Below are 19,655 nucleotides of genomic sequence, written 5' to 3' on the forward strand. Positions count from 1 at the left end.
CCTCATAGATGAGTAGCCCATAATTTATTTAAATCTTCCCCTAATGATAGACATCTAGGCTCTTTCTTCTCTTAAAAATTACTTTGAACAATGCTTCAGTCGACATCTTTATACACACATATCATTCTGACTAGTGCTTTTATTTCAAGGGTAGATTCCTAGAAATAAAATTGATTGATATGCATTTAAAATTTAAATAGATACGCTAGCTTACTTTCTCAAAAAAAAAATCATAATGTTCATAATCCCTGGCAGCCTGGGAGAGTGCACATTTCTTGAGGAATTCAAAAGATTTATAGACTTCTAGGCTCCACTCCAGCTTTACTAATTTAGCATCTCTGGGAGTGGAGCCCAAGAATTTATATTTTTTGAAAGTTCCCCAAATGCTTCTAGTGCTCTCTGCAGTTTGAGAGGCACTAGTCTAAGGACAAATTGGTTGAAAAAGTAAAGTAGGGATCCCTGGGTGGCGCAGCGGTTTGGCGCCTGCCTTTGGCCCAGGGCGCGATCCTGGCGACCTGGTGCATGGAGCCTGCTTCTCCCTCTGCCTGTGTCTCTGCCTCTCTCTCTCTCTCTCTCTCTCTCTCTCTCTCTGACTATCATAAATAAAAAAAGAAAAAAAGAAAAAGTAAAGTAGCCAAAAATGAATATTTTTTGTCTAATGCTTTTACAGTCCTTTCACAAACTGGCTGTATTTTTACCCTTCTTGGTTGCATTGTTGTATTAGGGTGGCCTGAGCTGCAGTAACAGATGGTCCCCACTATTTCAGTTGCTTGACACCATGGAGTGTATTTCTTGCTCACTGAAGAGTCCTGGGTAGGGATTCCTGGAGTGAGCATCTGTCCTTACACCAGAGGTTCAGGGGTCTTTCTTTCAGTCTTGTGGCTCCAGGATCCTCCAGGGGCTCATGGTCATCTGCCTCTAGGTTGCAGAGGGGAAATGCAGAGTCTGAAGGGAGTACACCTGCTTCTTCAAGCTCTGGCTTGGAAATGACTTCTATCACATCCTGTCACATCCCATGGGCCAGCACCTAGTCACATGGCCACATCTAACTGCAAGGGAGGCTGGAAATGGAGTCCACCTGTGGGCTCCAGGACCCAAGCAGGTGGATTTTTGATGAAGAGTTTATAGCCTCAGCCACCAATAGTCCTCTGATTTTAAACAGCTTTGACAAGGATGTCTGCAGAATACAAATTAAAATTTCCAACAAAAACGAAGAGTGGTTGGTTTTGCCATTATGGTTGAGTATATCTAAGATGGGCATTAATATCTAGAATCAGTGGGACGCCTGGCTAGCCCAGTCAGTAGAACATGTGACTCTTCATCTCAGGGTTGTGAGTTCAAGTCCCATATTGGACATAGAGCTTACTTTAAAACATGTGAAGTAATGCTTGTAATTTTAGAATGTAAAGTAAGGAGATAGGATGACACAGAACCCTACTTCCCTTCAGAGTAGCTTTCTAGCAGTCATTGGTACTTTTCTTTTTCTTTTTTTTTTAAGATTTTATTTATTTATTCATGAGAGACACACACACACACAGAGAGAGAGAGAGAGAGGCAGAGACACAGGCACAGGGAGAAGCAGGCTCCATGCAGGGAGCCTGACATGGGACTTGATCCCGGGTCTCTGGGATCAGGCCCTGGGCCGAAGGCAGGCACCAAACCGCTGAGCCACCCAGGGATCCCTCATTGGTACTTTCCATACACACACACATGAACAGCTAAGACCTGTTGGTCCCCTATCATGACTAATTATAACTCCAAAGCCTTTGCCTGAAAATGAATTTTTAAAAAGAGGGCAAGGCTATTTGACAGTACAGCAGACAGTTGTTAAAGTCATCATAGTGTACACAGAAGTTATTAGTGCATGAAGAACCAGCTGGAAATGTTCATTTTGGATTGATTTGCTTTTAAACAATTTTCTTTGAGCTGTGTCAAGATTAGTAATTTTGAGATGATGTTGCCATATCAACACAATGTGCAAAATTGACTAAAAGTTAAGTAGAAATGTTAATTCATTCTGTACTGACCTTTTGGAGTTTTTTGCAAACAAATGGGCTCACACTAGATATATTCTGCACCTTGCTTTTTTTTCCCCACTTAACATTACACTTTGAACATCTTTCTGCGTAAGTTCTCGTGGATGCTCCTCCTGTCCTTTCTACTCTTTCTTGGTTTTTCCTATGTAGGGATACATTGTTCCCCCATCAGCGGGCAGTTGGGGGCTTTCCCAAATGATGCCATGATGGCTTTGCTTATTCACACCATGATCTCTAAAGGCCAGATCTGAGGAGTGGGCCTGCCAGGTCACAGAGTCCACCTTCTGGTTTTCTGTTAACCAAACCCTTTACTTCCTCCCACTTACCACAGAGATATGAGGAGCAGGAGCTGCTACGCCTCATCTACTATGGGGGCATCCAGCCAGAGATCCGCAAGGCCGTATGGCCCTTCCTCCTAGGCCACTACCAGTTCGGGATGACAGAAACAGAAAGGAAGGAGGTTGGTTGCCCCCAGTGGGCAGTGGGGTCTTTGGCAACAAAAGGAGCCAGGTACTGTGGGGCTGGGTGTGCTCTGGTTCTGTATTGGACCAAGATGGGGCATGGGGATGTGGGGGAACAGGAAGCTCTAGAGCGGTGCTTTCCAGTAGAAATACAATGCAAGCCCCAGATGCCATTGTTTAAATTTTTATTTTGAGATAATTATAGATTCACATACTTACGGGTAATAGTACAGAAGGATCTCATGTATCCTTTATCCAGTTTTTCCCAATGGTAGCATCTTACAAAACTATAATACAATATATCAACCAAGGCATTGATATTTGTGTGTGTGTGTGTGTGTGTGTGTGTTGTACATGTGAGTGTTATCTGTGTGTAGGTTTGTATATCACCACCGCAGTCAACATATTAAACATCTCCGGTGCTACCAGGGTCCTCGTGTTGCTCTGTTGTTAGCCACACCTCCCAGCCTAACACCTGGCAATAGCCAGTCTGTTCTTCATTCCTGCAATTTTGTCATTTCAACAATGTTGTGTAAGTGGAATGTAGTATACAACCTTTTGGGATTGACTTTTTCACTCAGCATAATCCTCTGGTAATCTGTCCTTTTTTTTTTTTTTAATTTTCTTTATTTATTCATGAGAGATGCAGAGAGAGAGAGGCAGAGACACAGGTAGAAGGAGAAGCAGGCTCCATGCAGGAGCCTGACGTGGGACTCGATCCCAGGACTCCAGGATCATGCCCTGGGCCAAAGGCAGGCGCTAAACTGCTGAGCCACCCAGGGATCCCCTAATCTATCCTTCTTATGGCTAAGAGTTCTGTGCTGTTCCATGACCTGGGTATGTCACAGGTTGACTATCCACCTGTTGGTGGAGAGGTGGGTTGTTTCCCAGTTTGGACTATTACAAATAAAGTTACAGTGAACATTCATGTTTTTGTGGGAGCGTAAGTCGTCCTTAAGTGCTCAGGAGTATAATTGCTGGGATACACGCTGTGAATGCTTAGTTTTGGAAGAAACTGAAGCTTTTGCAGTGGCTGAGCCATTTCATACTCCCGCCAGCAATATTGGAGTGATCCACACCTGAATCTGCCCTGGGGTTTTAGTCTCATTGCTGTGTTTTATGTTAGCCACTCAGGCAGGTGTAAATGACATTTCATTGTGGTTTTAATTTGCATCTCCCAAATAGTCAGTGATATCAAACATCTTTGCACATGCTTACTTCCCACCTGTGTATCTTTGGTGAAGTGTCTGTTCGCATCTTTTGTCCATTCTCTAGCTGAATTGTTTGGGTTTTTACCGTTATTTGAGAGTTATTTATATATTCTAGATACTCCTTCTTTTTTGGATAAATGGCCATTTACCGGCAGATAATTTTCTCCCGGTCTATGTCTTGTCTTTTCATTCCCTTAATGAGATTTTCTGCAGAACAAATTTCTAAATTTTTGATGAGGTTCAGTTGATCAATATTTCCTCATATACATTGTGCTTTTGGTGTCAAGTCTAAGAACATTTTTGCTTAGCCCTAGGTCCCAAAGATACTCTCCTGTGTTTCTTTTCTCAAAGTTTTATAGTTGTACATTTTACCTTTAAGGCTGTAATCCATTTTGAGTTCATTTTTGTATAGAGTGAGTGGTTTAGGTCAAGGTTCATTTTTTGGCCTGTGATGTCCAGTAGCTCCAGCACCATTTGACAGAAAGGCTATCCTTCCTCCATTGAATTGCTTTGGTGTCCTTGTCAGCAATCAGATGGTCATATTAGTGTGGATTTTTCATTCTGTTCCGTTGATCTAATCCCACCCTGCAATGAGTAATCCTCAACTGATAACTACACTGGAGCACATATGTTAATCTTAAATGTTTAGCTAATGTTTTAATAGTCCCATTTTGAAAAGTAGAAAGAAACAGATGCTCTATATTAAATATTTAAAAATGATTAGTTCATGAGAAGTTGCAAAAAGTGCAATTGAGAGGCCATGCCATACCCATCACTTGGCTTTCCCCAATAGAAACATCTCCTAGAGCAGTGGGGCATTATCAAAACCAGGATGTTAGCATCAGCATACCGCTGGCTCCACTACAGACCCCACTAAGATTTCACCAAGTGCTGCATTAGCTCCTGTGTATGAGTGTATGTGGCGGGGGGGGAGGTCCTAAATCATTTCATCAAGATGAAATTAATTTTAGCAATATGTTTTATTTAACCCAACGTATCATATCCAAAATATTACCATTTCAGGGTATAATCCACATAAAAATTATTGAGATATTCTACATTTTTTTTATTCATACTAAGTTCAAAACATGGCATTTTACATTCCATATCCAAATACCACCTGTGCTATTATATATTTGTCAGTAAATTGACTCACTGTGAATATCGTTTATTGATTTATTTTTAAAGATTTATTTATTTATTCATGAGAGACACAGATTGAGAGAGAGAGGCAGAGACATAGGCAGAGGAAGAAGCAGACTCCTCCTCGCAGGGAGCCCGATGTGGGACTTGATCCTGGATCCTGGGATGATGGCCTGAGCTGAAGGCAGGCGCCCAACCGCTGAGCCACCCAGGTGTCCCAGTATAGTTTATTTAAAAAGGTATTTTACACTGAGGAGGGCACTTGATGGGATGAGCACTGGGTGTTATACTATATGTGGCAAGTTGAATTTAAATTTAAAAATATATTTAAAAATAAATAAATAAATATTTTATATCCCTGCCATCAATGGAAAACTGACCATAAAAATAAATAGGATATGACAAAAGGTTATAATTCATTTCCACATAAATGCTGTAGCCTACCTTAGGACTGCTCTCTCTTTGTTAAAAAGGGGATTATGAAGGGTTATAGGAGGTGTTCAAGACACTATAGCACCAGACTGACATTTCCCATAATCCTAAAAGTTAAAGGGGAGCTGAAGATAGAAATCGCACTGTGATTCTGTATAAGAACCCATGCCAGTGAACGATGATCTAAAATCATCCCAGGGATAGCATGAGGCCCCTACCATGCTTCACCCTCTGCCTGGTGGGCTCCTGGCAAACAGGAACATTGTTCTGGGGGTACCAGGCCCTGTGCTCGGGACCAGAGACCCAGCAGTGCATTAGACGAGGTCCTTGCCAGTTTAGTGGGGGTTGTGCAGAGTCAGATGGAGGGGGCAAACCCAGAGGTTTTAAGAGCTCCTAGGAGGCACCTCTGCCGAAGGCTCCCTGCTTGATTTCCAGGCAAGTGGGATGAGAAAGGGCCTCTGGAAAGAGGGGCAGCAAGAGCAAAGCCTGGAGACAGGTGCATGATGCTGTGTGCAGGTATCTGTGTAGGTTTGTGTGGGGAGGGGTAGGAAGTGCGTGGTGGTGGAGAACATAAAGGACAGGAGGGTGGGGGCCACAGTGAGAGGTGGGGCTGGTGAGGAGGCTGCCAAGGGGTAAATGTATAGGAGGGGCCAAGCTCGGACAAGCAGGCACTGGGAAGGATACTATTGGGGTCATCCTGGTGCAAGATCGTGGAAACCTAGCTTAGGAAAGCAGTGAGAACGTGGAGGTGTGCTGGGCTGAACCTTCTGGTGGTCAGTGAATGGGAGGACACGCCTTGGGGTTTGGGGTAGCCTTGGGGCTACCTCGAGCCTCTCTCTGGAAGCCCTGAATAACTAAATGATTCCCCACCGCTCCCAGCCCAGCGATGGGGCAGGCTCCCTGCCCTCTCTCTTCCCCTTTGTACCAGTCCACATCCTTACTTAGATCAGACTGTCTGCCCCCATTTATGCCCAGAGGCCTGGCAAACACAGAGCCTGTTACCTGGGCCGTGTATCAGGAGCAACGCAAGCTGCTCTCCTGTCTGCTGACACAGCACAAGAAAAATACTTGAAATCTATAGCACTGCTATAAGGCCGCTGCTGGAGTAAGGGGAGACATTGGTTTTGTTCATCTTTGTATTCTCAGCACCTGGCCCCACATTGGGGACATGGGAGGCCCTCAGTACATGTGTGGAGGGAGTGAGTGGATGGACAAATGGAGTGGGGCATTCTGCTCGTCTTGTTTTCCCTATGCCTAGCGTGGTACCTAGCACATAGTAGGTGCTTCCCGAATTATGGGTAAATGAGTGGACAAGGAAGGAGAGAAGGAAGGTAATAAGAAAGGAAAGAAACTTCCTTTCTCCAGTCCCCCTTCAGTACCCTCCAGACTTAGTACACTGCCTGGCAGAGTAGAAGCTCCACAGATATTTTTTTTTAATTTTTATTTATTTATGATAGTCACACAGAGAGAGAGGCAGAGACATAGGCAGAAGGAGAAGCAGGCTCCATGCACCGAGAGCCCGAAGTGGGATTCAATCCCGGGTCTCCAGGATAGCGCCCTGGGCCAAAGGCAGGCGCTAAACCACTGCACCACCCAGGGATCCCGCTCCACAGATATTTGAATGTGTATGTGAATGAATGAATGAATGGATGGATGAATGAATATAAGGGAGGAAGCAAACACTGAAAGAGAGAAGTAGCCTCACACGTTTGTGTATCCCCAGGGCCTAGCCAGCGCCCTGCACATAGTAGGTGTTCAGTCAGTGTTCATTGGATGTCCATGAATGATGGCTGGGTGTCTCCAGGGCTGAGGGCCCCAGGTCAGAGCCAGCGTCCTCTTTTGGGTTGGGCTGGCTCTCCTCCAGGGTGGTGTTGCCTCTGTCCCGGCAGGTGGATGAGCAGATTCACGCGTGCTATGCACAGACCATGGCTGAATGGCTGGGCTGCGAGGCAATCGTGCGGCAGAGGGAGCGGGAGTCCCATGCAGCTGCCTTGGCTAAATGCTCATCAGGGGCCAGCCTGGACAGCCACCTGCACCGGATGATGCACCGGGACTCCACCATCAGCAATGAGGTGATGCGCACCACACATCCGGGAGCACGGGGGCGGGGGGTGATTAAGGCCAGAATCCCCTCTGTTTAGCTGTTGCAGGGATGGTGATGGCTGGGCATCTGGAGGCAGAATCACACCCCTAGTGTTTGGGTGGGAGGTGACTGTGGAGTTTGGTAGACCTGCATCGGAATCCACCCTCACAATTTCCTAGCTGTGGGGCCTCAAGCAAGCACCTTTACTTATGGGCCTCAGTTTCCACATCTATAAAATGGAAACAGTCATTTGCATAGGGGAGGTTTTGTGTGTGCAGCTCACACGAGGTAGTGCATACAAAGCACCTAGCACAGAGCTAGACCTTCATGTGATCTGCAAACGCTCGCTGAGTACCCACTATGTGCCGGCGACCATCAGGAACATCCTGGAATGCCAGGAACACTCCAGTGACTGAGTCTCTGCTCTCACAGAACCTCCAGTTTAGCATCCCAAAGAAGGAGCTGAGAAGAAAGTTAATTCTCTTCACCAGTGACGTACACTCATCAGTTGCCAGCAATCATACTGCATAGCATAGCAAGCAGCCACCAAAAGTCAATGGCTTCTCACAGTAAACACTGAATGTGTCCTCACCATCTGGCTCAGCTGAGCACTTCTGCTCAGAGTGGGGCTGGCAGGGCTCATCCTTGTGCCTGCTGTCAGTGCCTGGTCAGCCGGAAGGTTTGTCGCTCTTTGCTGGGCTCTCTCACCTGTCTGGGGTGAGTGGGCTGTGCTCCACACCCTCCGGCAGGCTGAGCTGGGCACGTTCTCATCATGAACGCAGATCATAAAAAGACAAAGTGGAAACACATGGGTACCGGTTAAACCTCTGCACTGGTGAGGTTGCTGACATCCCACTTGGCCAAAGCAGGAACTAGAAGTTATAGGGCAAAAGCATGTACACAGAGAGGGGATTGAAAAAAAAAATCAGGCTATTAGTGCCAACCAGTCACTCAGAGTTGAACTTAAATACTGGAAGTCTCAAGTACAGGGCAGTTAAAGGTGAGGTTTTCTGGTTGCAGGAGTAGCAGGGAGGTGGGGTCCAGGGGCTGCTGTGTGACTCCTGAGGAGGCTCCAGGGAGTAGAGGGAGTTCCCCTGCCCCCCACTCTCCTTGTACAGACAGGAAGCAGAGGCACTGATGGGCCTGCCCAAGTCAGGAATAGAGATGAGACCTCACTTGCAGAATCCGTGCCTGAGCTGAGTGCAGGGCCCCAGAGCCTGGATGCAGCCTCACCCCTGCTCTCTTGGCCACTTTTTTTTTTTTTTTTTATCAGTCCTCCCAGAGCTGCAGTTCCGGCCGCCAGCATGTCCGCCTGCAGAGTGACTCCAGCAGCAGCACACAGGTGACCTTCGGAGGCCCCCCCCTCACCGCCCCGCCCCCCCCCTCCCCCCCCCCCGTCCTTCCCTCCCCACTCCACCCACACATTCCCTCCAGCTTGGAGTAAAGGGAATGGACGCTAGTCATCTACAGGTCTCACTTATGGTTTATTTGTTTTAGCTTTTTTTTAAATTTTTTTATTTTTTTATTCTGATAGACATAGAGAGAGAGAAAGGCAGAGACACAGGCAGAGGGAGAAGCAGGCTCCATGCCAGGAGCCTGACGCGGGACTCGATCCTGGGACTCAGGCAGGCGCTAAACCGCTGAGCCACCCAGGGATCCTCTGTTTTAGCTTTTTCTACAAGCATTAAAACTGGAGTTTTTGGTTACATAAGTAATACATGAATCTCTTCTCCTTGTAAAAAAATTAAAATCTCGGGGATCCCTGGGTGGCTCAGTGGTTTGGCGCCTGTCTTTGGCCCAGGGCGCAATCCTGGAGTCCCGGGATCGAGTCCCATGTCAGGCTCCCTGCATGGAGCCTGCTTCTCCCTCTGCCTGTCTCTCTGCCTCTCCTCTCTCTATATATATGTCTATCATGAATGAATGAATGAATAAATAAATAAATCTTACCAAAAAATTAAAATCTTGCAGAGAAAGCTGTTTGACTTTGACCATTCCTAATCCCTACTTGCCCTCCCTAGACATATCATCATTTGGCTATGTGTCCTTCCAGATGCTTTTGTTTGTCTGTACATACACAGAACTATATATGCAATAAGTAAAGGATATACTGCAGTGTTTGGTAATTTTTGAACATTTCTACATAAATGCTATCATATGTGTTGTTCCACAGCTTTCCATATTATGCAATGAAATGTTAACTCATCTCACTCAATATTAAAAAAGCAAAGCCCCCAAAATACACATACTCTGTCACCTTTTGTATAAAAAGAGGAAATATGAATATTAACATATTATTTTGAAAAACAATGAATGAATAATTCCGAAACAAATCAGAATGGTTACCTACAGGGAAATGGGGAGGGCACAGGAGAAGAATCTACGTTTCCCTGAATATCCCTTGTTTTCTGGTTCCGACTTTGGAGTTAAGTACATTTTTAAATTTTTTACGATTTAAAACAAATCGAGAAGAAAAATTTAAAACTCAAAAACATGATTTTAACAGCAAATCAAATGGGTGACACAAACAGACAGAGAAGAAATATTTCATGTCACCTTGGAACGTGGTCTTATACTATATCCCTGATGGAATATGACCTATGAATATAAAGAACGACAAGTAAGTCTTTGAGATGTATCCTGGAGGCTTTTTTTTTTTTAGTTTTATTTATTTATTCATGAGAGAGAGGCAGAGACACAGGCAGAGGGAGAAGCAGGCTCCATGCAGGAAGCCTGATGTGGGACTCAATCCCTGGACTCCAGGATCACGCCCTGGGCTGAAGGCAGCGCTAAACCGCTGAGTCACCCAGGGATCCCCTATCCTGGAGGCTTTTGCACAATGTTGTATATACATCTCACTACTTTTGAAAGTAGTTCTGTAATAACCAACCACATGGATAGAATATGCTTTTTTAGCTGTTTCCTATATTATTAACCAATTTTTTACTTAAAAAATTATGTGTATATGATTTTGTGAGATGAAAGGTATGCTCCCTGCTGCTTCAATTCCCTAGTACTCCCTCCTTAGGCAATTTCAATGCTTCCTTATTTCTGGATTATTCTGTGTGTTTCCTTGCAATAGACCATTTTTTAATTTTTCACAACGGAAGCATATATTATACCTGGTTCCACTCCCCACTCTTTTTCCTGGATGTATAGTGTTCTGCATGCATGTTCCATAATGGAACCAGTCTGCTGCTGATGGATATTTAGGATGCTGCTGGAAGGAGTGCCATAATGGACATCCTAGTCTCTGTTTTTCTGAACCTTGTCTTCAGGTGTTTGAGTCTGTGGATGAAGTGGAACAAGTGGAAGCAGAAGGCAGGTTGGAGGAGAAACAGCCCAAGATCCCCAATGGGAACCTGGTGAATGGCACCTGTTCTCCAGACTCTGGCCATCCTTCTTCCCACAACTTCTCCTCGGGCCTCTCGGAGCACTCAGAGCCCAGCCTAAGCACAGAGGACAGTGTCATGGATGCCCAGCGGAATGCCCCCCTGGCTCTTCGACCTGGGGACAGCAGCGTGGATGACGGGCAGAGCAGTGAGGCCACCACCTCCCGGGACGAGGCCCCCCGTGAGGAGCTGGCCGTGCAGGACAGCCTGGAGAGTGATCTCCTTGCCAATGAGAGCATGGATGAGTTCATGTCCCTCACTGGCAGCATGGACGTGGCCCTGCCCGAAAAGGAGGGGGCCGCCATGGAGGGCTGGGGGGGCAGCGAGGCAGAGAAGCACAGCCAGGTGGACAGTGGGGACAATCTCTCAGAAGAGCCCGAGATGGAAAGTCTCTTCCCTGCCCTGGCTTCTCTGGCCGTGGCCACTTCTGCCAACAATGAGGCGTCCCCTGTGTCTTCCAGCGGCGTCACCTACTCTGTAAGTTACCAGGATTCTCCTCCACTCAATTTTCTTCCCAAACAGCTGTGGGAGGGTGGGTGTGTCCCATGAGCCTCAGTTCCCCAGAATGACCTCTGGTCTGTCACATCTTCCTCAGCACAGGGGTTGCCCTGGAGAAGCCGATTTGGGAAGGAAGACGGTAACTATACTGTACTAACCTAAAGAACACAGGCTTTGGAGTTCTAACCATCCTGGGTTCAATACCAGCTGAGGCACATCACTTTGTCTTTCTGAGCCTCAGTTTCTCTACCAGTTGAGTACCTTCCCTCCTGAGCTGTTCTCTGTATTAGTGAGTCCAGTCCCCCATGCCTAATGTGCAGTGAACTGTCAGTCAATCAGGTCCAGCATCTTTTAAATACTTAAGTTTCCTTTCTTGCCAAAAAGTCTAAACCAAAGGATGTCAGTTGAATGGGATGTTTGCTGAGCCAGGCAATGGTGTATCCATTTTCCTTTAAAGAACTTATTATTTCTAAGATATACATGCCCATAGTTTAAAGAGTCAGACAAGGCTGAATAGGAAACCAGAAGTGCCTCCACCTGCTCCCATGGAGCTCTCCCCCAGAGGCAGTAGCAGTTACTTATTATGCCCAAATTATATTTTTAAGATTTTGTTTATTTATTCATGAAAGACATACAGAGAAAGGCAGAGACATAGGAGGAAGGAGAAGCAGGCTCCCTATAGGGAGCCCAATGCGGAACTTGATCCTAGGGCCCTGAGATCATGACCTGAGCTCAAGGCAGATGCTCAACCACTGAGCCACCCAGGTGCCCCTTCTGCCCAAATTATATGGTGTTTACCCCGTCTGTAAAGAACAGTATGTAAAGTATGTGAATAACATACTTGTGTTGCTACTTCTTGATCTTTATTGTCTTTTTCTTTAATCCCAGACATTCCACATCCACACCCTCACCACACAGTGACACCTTCCCAGCCCCATCCATCCACTACAGTTATAATAACTTTAGTTAAATGACTCTTTAGTGTTCACAGTAGTATAACAACATAATGTATATACCATGTAGGAAGATGCACTTATTTTTTTTCTTTCCTGTACAAAAATTTTGTTTTCTCCACGTGCATCTTCATTTCCTTGTCTGTTTTCTTTTCCTGCATTTGCTTCATATGAATCATCATTTCACTTCCCCATCCTCCAAGGTGTGCCAGTTTTCTAAATCTCTGCTGAAACATTCAGACACATCAGGTTTTCTGTTCATTTTGTGTGTCTCAAGAAGTATCTCTGGGGTCTTCTCCAGTCTGCTGCTCCCGATGGAGAGCTGTCGTCTTGGATTTTTCTCTGCCTTCACATAGAATTTATTTTTGCTTTTGGATGATCCAGCTGCATGAGCTGTAAACCTGATCTGAGGCCTTTAATTATCCAGGGAGCTGTATTTTACACTTCATTTGACACCTCTGTTCAAGACAGGCAGTGGTCCTCGGGACCCCAAATGTTAGTTTTTCTTCCAGGGCTCCCTTACTGGGGATGAGGCTCTTTGGGGGTCCACCTTAATGCAGGAAAGTCTCTTACTAGATTCCTTACCTTGGTGGAGAAGGACCCCAAAACCATTCAATCAAAGCTTACATTTTGCCAATTTGGGAGCTTCCTTCATGACAAAAGCCAGATTTGATATTTTCTTGCTTTTGTGGGTTAATTTTTAGCCTTGAAATGCTCCTTATTGGGCAGCCCCGGTGGTGCAGCGGTTTAGCGCTGCCTGCAGCCTAGGGCGTGATCCTGGAGACCCTGGATCGAGTCCCACATCAGGCTCTCTGCATGGAGCCTGCTTCTCCCTCTGCCTGTGTCTCTGCCTCTCTCTCTCTCTCTGTCCCTATGAATAAATAAATAAATAATCTTTAAAAAATGCTCCTTATTTTTCTCGCATATCATTGCACCTTTTCATCAGGTGAGGTCAAGGCAGCAAGTCCAGCATATGGCCAGAACCAGACTCCTAATCGTTTCCTCCATTCTTCCAGTCCGGTGTTCAGCAGGGAACAGGGAGGACCTCCAGCTAGTTATAACCCTCATCCACTCAGCGGGGATAATTAGTCTTAGTCTGTGCACCTTAGAGAATTGTTTTGTTTCATAAAAGGGAGAAAAACAAAAAAAAACTTTCATCATACAAAGTGAAAAGGTACTTTCTCAGGAAACAACAGAAATGAAATCAAAGACCTACCTGGCTCAGGGAGAGGATGTGGGCTTTTCGGTGGCAGCTGGAGAGGGTGAGGAGGAGGGAAAACCTCTGGAATCTGACCTCTAGGAGGAGTTGGGGTATAATTGTTTTTTCCTTCCCCTCCTGGGGGCCTGCAGCCAGAGCTCCTGGACCTGTACACGGTGAACCTGCACCGCATCGAGAAGGACGTCCAGAGGTGTGACCGCAACTATTGGTACTTCACGCCCGCCAACCTGGAGAAGCTGCGCAACATCATGTGCAGGTGGCTGGGGTGGGGAGTAGGGGGATCTGTAGGGGCATGGGAGGTGGTGGCAGAGGCGAGGGCTACAGGGAGCCCCCTGCCTCTACAGCTGGCACCTTGCCAATCTGGCACGTATTCCAGCCCACACTGACAATAAGATAACAATCAGAGCAATGATAATAACAGCATTTATTAAGCACTTACTTACTGTATATCGGGTACTCTCTCCTGAGCCCTTTACTAACACTGTTTCACCTATTCCTCATAGTAAGCCTGTGGGGTAAGTATTACCCCTTCTACAGGTGAGGAAATGGAGGTTGAGGACTACCACGGTGGTCAAGTCCCCCAGCGGGGCAGTTACCTGAGCAGGAACTCATACTCACATCTCTCGGGCTCTAGAATATGTGCTTTATTTCCTTAAGCCAAGACCTGGAACTTCCTATTACTTTTCACTACATGCTAAATATTTTATTTCTTAAAATATAAAAGTAACTCAAGCTTATTAAAAACCTAAATCAACCGGCGAAACCAGAAGTTCATAAGGTCTAAAGAGAAACTGTTTCCTTCTCCAGTCATAATTCCCCTCACGAGAAGAAACTACTGCTAACAATTTAGTGAATATCTTCCCTAGCTAGCTAGCTATGTTTAAAATATGTGTGAAATCACAGAATAGATAGTATATTATATATCACATGAGTACATACATATTTTAATGTTTTTTTAAAAAAATTTACCTATATGGGATGAATACTATATTTTTGTACAGCTTGCTTTATACGCTTAATAATGCATCCTGGACATTTCTCGATGCTATTCTAACTGAGAGCTTCACAAATTACTAGTATAGCCCACAGGCCAAATCCAAGCCACCACTTATTTTTGTAAATAAAGTTTTATCAGAACTCATCCATGTGCTTTTGTTTGCATAGTATCTATGATTGCTTCTGCAGAGTTGAGTACAGAGAACATAAGGTGTATAAAGCTGAAAGTAATTATTACCTGGACTTCTCAGGACAGGTTTGCCAGCTCTTGCTCTAACTCATTTTTAACAAGTACTATATTCTATCTTACAGTCTCCTCTAGCAGTCATTGACCCCCAAATTGGAGTTGAGGAGATACAAATATAATGAACTTTAATATAGTATGCTACATTAGAATGAAGAGGTACTGGAGGTGAAGGAAACATAGACTGACTTTTGCTGGGTTATAACCTTGGGAGAAATCATGGAAGGCCTCACAGAGGTGGTGACATTGAAGATGGCCTTTGGCAAAATTAGGAGAGACTCAAGACAGCACTTAAAATATGCATACCTGGTGGTGAGGCCATCTGGGCTCAAATCCTGTCTCTGCCACTTATTATTAGGTGTATGACTCTATGCGTGTCACTTTTATCTGTGGGCTCAGTCTCCTCATCTGTGAAATGGGATATAATAATACCTTTCTCATATGATTGAGAATTTCATGGTACAATACATGTTTAGTGGCTGAGTATACAATAAATGCTCAGTAAATATTATTATTATTAAGGGGGCAAATGGGAACTCCAGGCACAGAACTGGCAAAGCACAGGGGCATGAATGTGTGCCAGAGAAGAGGAAGTGCCAGGAAGTGATGATGGGACTGTGAAGATGGATAGGGAGGAGACACTGAATGCCTTGTACCCTTAGTGAAGGAGTTTGCACATTGTTTTGTCATGTAGTGGGAAGCCTGTGAACAAGTGGTGGACTCTTTGAGTTGGGCTTTAGGAAGGCCATTGTGGTGGCTGAGAATACGATGTTCGAAGAGAGTGAGACTGGGGAAAGGCATGCAGCAGGGAGCTGAAGGAGTGAGTAATTCAGGTGAGGGCAGGGGGACTGTGTAGGGAGGAGGGAGAGAATTGGGTTGGAGAGACGGGTCATGATCGCCATCCTTAGGCCCCTTGTCTCTCTCTTATAGCTACATCTGGCAGCACATTGAGATCGGCTATGTCCAGGGCATGTGTGACCTCCTAGCTCCATTGCTGGTCATCCTGGATGATGGTGAGTATGTCCTCCCCACTCCAGGGCCAGAGGTACAATTTTCTTACTACTACATAGGAAGGATGTTAACCTCACTTTGTGACTCCATGGAATGGGTCAGTACAGGTGCTCAGAGGACCTGTTGGTGAACATAACAAGGTCCTGGTGAAATAAAACATCTTATTTTTCCACATTAGCCAGGCCTAACACTTTTACTGCCAGGTGCCCAACACCCAGCCAGGCCTTTGCTAGCCACAGATTGTACAAATGTGAATGGAAACAAAGGAAAACCCAGGGTCAGATGTCTTCACTGGTGAATTCTACCAAACAATTATTTACAAATTCTTCAAAAAGAATAGGAGGGAATACTTTCCAACTCACTCTATAAGACCATTCCTTATATGAGGGCCCACTGGTACCTTGGTACTAATACTAGACAAAGACATCACAAGAAAAAAAAAAACTACAAACTGGTGTCCTTTATGAATATAGAGACAAAAATCCTGAGACACCTGGGTGGCTCAGTGGTTGAGCATTTACCTTTTGCTTAGATTGTGATCTCGGGGTCCTGGGATCAAGTCCTGCATCGAGCTCCCCACAGGGAGCCTGCTTCTCCCTCTGCCTGTGTCTCTGCCTCTCTCTGTGTCTCTCATGAATAAATAAATAAAATCTTTAAAAAAAATAAAGAGAAAAATCCTTAGCCAAACAGTGAATTGAATCCAGCAAGATCTAAGAAGGACTATTTACCATGACCCCATAGAATTTATCCCAGGAACACAGGCTGGTTCAATGAATGAAAATGAATCAGTGTAATTCACCATATTAATAGAATAAAGGATAAAAATAACACAGTTGTCTTAGTTGACAAGGAAATGGCATTTGACCAAATCTGACACCCTTCCATATTAAAAACACTCAACAAACTAGGAATAGAAGGAAACTTCCTAAACATAAAAGGTACGTAAGAAAAAACTACAACTAGTTCATACTCAAGGTGAAAGACTGATTGCTGTCCTCCTAAGATCAGAAGTAAGGTAAGGATGTCCACTTTTGCTACAAAAAAGGTTCTAGACAGGACAATTAGGGAAACAAAAGAAACAAAAGGTAGCCATACTGGAAAGGAGATAAAACTGTCTATTGCAGATGATGTGATTTTTGTATATAGTAATCCTAAGGAATAAGAAAAAAAAGTATTAGAGGAGCCACCTGGGTGGCTCAGTCTGTTAAGTGTCTGACTCCTGATTTCAACTCAGGTCATGATGTCAGGGTTGTGAAAGCGAGCTTCGTGTTGGGCTCCACACTAGGGATGGAGCCTGCTTGATTTTCTCTCCCTCTTTCGCTGCCACTCCCCCTCTAAAAAAATACTGGAACTAATAAAAAAAAGTTCAGCAAGGTTGCAAGATACAAGATGTATATACAAAAGTCAGTTGTATTTCTTTAGGAAGGCAATCCCATTTGTAATAGCATCTAAAAGAAGATTTATATTAATTTAAGAGAGGAAGTGAAAGATTTGCTGGTTCAGTTCTAGACCACTGTGATACAGTGAAGATCTCAATAAAGTGAGTCAAATGAATTTTTAGATTTCCCAGTGCATATACAAATTATATTTATACTATACTATAGTTTATTAAGTGTGCAGTAGCACAGTTCGAAAATAACGTACATACCTTAATTTAAAAATATTTTATTGCTAAAAAATTACGAACAATCATCTGAGCTTCCAGCAAGTCATAATCACTGATTAAAGGTCACTGCAACAAATACAATGATAATGAAAATGTTTGAAACATTGCAAGAATTACCAAAATGTGACAGAGACACGAGGTGAGCAAATGCTGTTGGAAAAATGACATCAGTAGACTTGCTTGATGCAGGGTTGCCACAAACCTTCAATTTGTAAAAAATGCAGTATTAGAAAAGTGTGATAAATCAAGGCATGCCTGTATACCAAGACTGTAAAATATTGTTTAAAAAATTAAAGATCTAGGGTACCTGGGTGGCTCAGTGGTTGGGCATCTGCCTTCAGCTCAGGGCATGACCTGGGGTCTTGGGATCGAGTTCTGCATCAGGCTCCTTGTAAGGAGCCTACTTCTCCCTCCTATGTCTCTGCCTCTCTCTGTATGTCTCTCATGAATAAAGAAAGAAAATATTTTTAAAAATTAAAAAATTAAACATCTAAATAAATGGAAAGACACCTCATGTTTATGGACCAGAAGACTTAGTAGTGTTAAGATGGCAATACTCTCCAAATTGAGCTAGATTCAGTGTGATCCTGTCAACATCCCAGATGCATTTTTTTTTTTTGTACGAATGGGCAAGCAGATGCTAAAACTCATTTGATAATGCAAGGGATGAAAATCAATTTTGAAAAAGAAGATGTTAGAGGACATACAGTTCCCAATTTCAAAACCTACTAGAATATTATAGTAATCAATAGAGTGTGATACTTTGACAAGGATAGACCTTGTAGATGAGTAAAATAAAATTGGAAGTCCAGAAAGAAGCCTTTCTGGTACATTTATGTCAGTTGATTTTGACAAGGGTGCCAAGACATTTCAGCTCAGTGAGGAAAGAAGAGTCTTTTCAACATATGATGTTGAAACAACCAAATATCCACATGCACAAAATTGAAGTCAAACTCCTACTTCATACTATATAAAAACTACTAACTCAAAATGGATCATGGACCTAAATATAAGAGTAAAAACTGTAAAATTATTAGAAAAAAACAGGCATACATCTTTGTGACCTTGGGTGTAAAGCAGCGATTTCTTAGTTATGATACCAAAAGAATATAGTGGAATAATTAAAAATAAATTGGACTGGGGACACCCAAGTGGCTCAGTGGTTGACCATCTGCCTTTGGCTCAGGGTGGCATCCCGAAGTCCCAGGATCAAGTCCTACATTGGGCTCCCTGCATGGAGCCCTCTTCTCCCTCTGTCTATGTCTCTGCCTATCTCTGTGTGTCTCTCATGAATAAATAAATAAATTTTTAAAAAAAGAAATAAATATAAAAAAATAAATAAATAAATAAAAATAAATAAATTGGACTTAACAAAATAAAAACTATTGTGCTTTAAAGGACACCAGATGTTAGAAGAGGGAGAAAAAGGTACCATTTTCAAACAAATTTTTCTAAATGCTGGCTGAAACAATATGAAACTGGTTTCTTTACTGCAGGACTTCTCAGAGCCTTTAATTTCTCAATATATGTAGTCCCTCTCTAGCATTTCCCAGTTATTGGACCCTTTCTTTGCATAATTCTTTGCCTGTTAGCACCCTTCCAGTATTGACAATTGCCATTTTAATTCAGTGGTTCCCAGACTTCAGAATCCCATGAACTGTTAGAATTTCGAAAAAGAAAAAAGTTTGGGACCAACGGAACATCATCAACTTTTTATTAGAGTAAATTGGGATCTTTTAAAAGACTATCTGGGGGCTTCTGGCTGGCTGAGTTGGTGAAGCATCTGACTCTTTGTTTCAGCTTGGGTCATGATCTCAGGGTTGTGAAATCAAGCCCCGAGTTGGGCTCCACACTCAATGAGGAGTCTGCTTGAGATTCTCTTCCTCTCTCTCCCTCTGCCCCTCCCCTGCTCTCTAAAATAAGTAAATAAATCTTTAAACAAAAATAAAAAGAACGTCTGGTGTCAGCATCATCTCTTAAAAGAAAGGCCATTTCAGCCCCTCACAGGTGGGAAGTACTTAATGACTGCAGAGCTCTCTCTGAAGTGGGATACACTGATGCTCCCTCCTCTGCATGTTTCTCCTCTGGCTGTGGACTTCAGGAACCGGCTCCAGGCCTTTGACCTTGGGATCACCTTGGGAGCTCGGGTTCTTTGGGCACTGGCAGAGGTGACTGTTTCTTCTGTGCTCTTTCCCCAGAGGCCCTTGCCTTCAGCTGCTTCACGGAGCTCATGAAGAGGATGAACCAGAACTTCCCCCATGGAGGCGCCATGGACACACACTTTGCCAACATGAGGTCACTGATCCAGGTATG

General features: G+C 44.1%; 1 protein-coding gene across 1 annotated transcript in view; it reads left to right on the top strand.

Annotated features, from left to right (window-relative positions):
* LOC112676739 (small G protein signaling modulator 1) overlaps positions 1–19,655 on the top strand; it is a 51,291-nt gene that overhangs the window by 24,470 nt on the left and 7,166 nt on the right. The window contains exons 12-18 of the mRNA XM_049102130.1: positions 2,368–2,496; positions 7,173–7,355; positions 8,640–8,708; positions 10,642–11,232; positions 13,557–13,681; positions 15,596–15,678; positions 19,541–19,650. Coding sequence (XP_048958087.1) covers positions 2,368–2,496; positions 7,173–7,355; positions 8,640–8,708; positions 10,642–11,232; positions 13,557–13,681; positions 15,596–15,678; positions 19,541–19,650 — 1,290 coding nt within the window. The remainder of the gene's footprint in view (positions 1–2,367; positions 2,497–7,172; positions 7,356–8,639; positions 8,709–10,641; positions 11,233–13,556; positions 13,682–15,595; positions 15,679–19,540; positions 19,651–19,655) is intronic.

The sequence above is a fragment of the Canis lupus genome, chromosome 26, assembly GCF_003254725.2.
Source record: "Canis lupus dingo isolate Sandy chromosome 26, ASM325472v2, whole genome shotgun sequence".
NCBI lineage: Eukaryota > Metazoa > Chordata > Mammalia > Carnivora > Canidae > Canis > Canis lupus.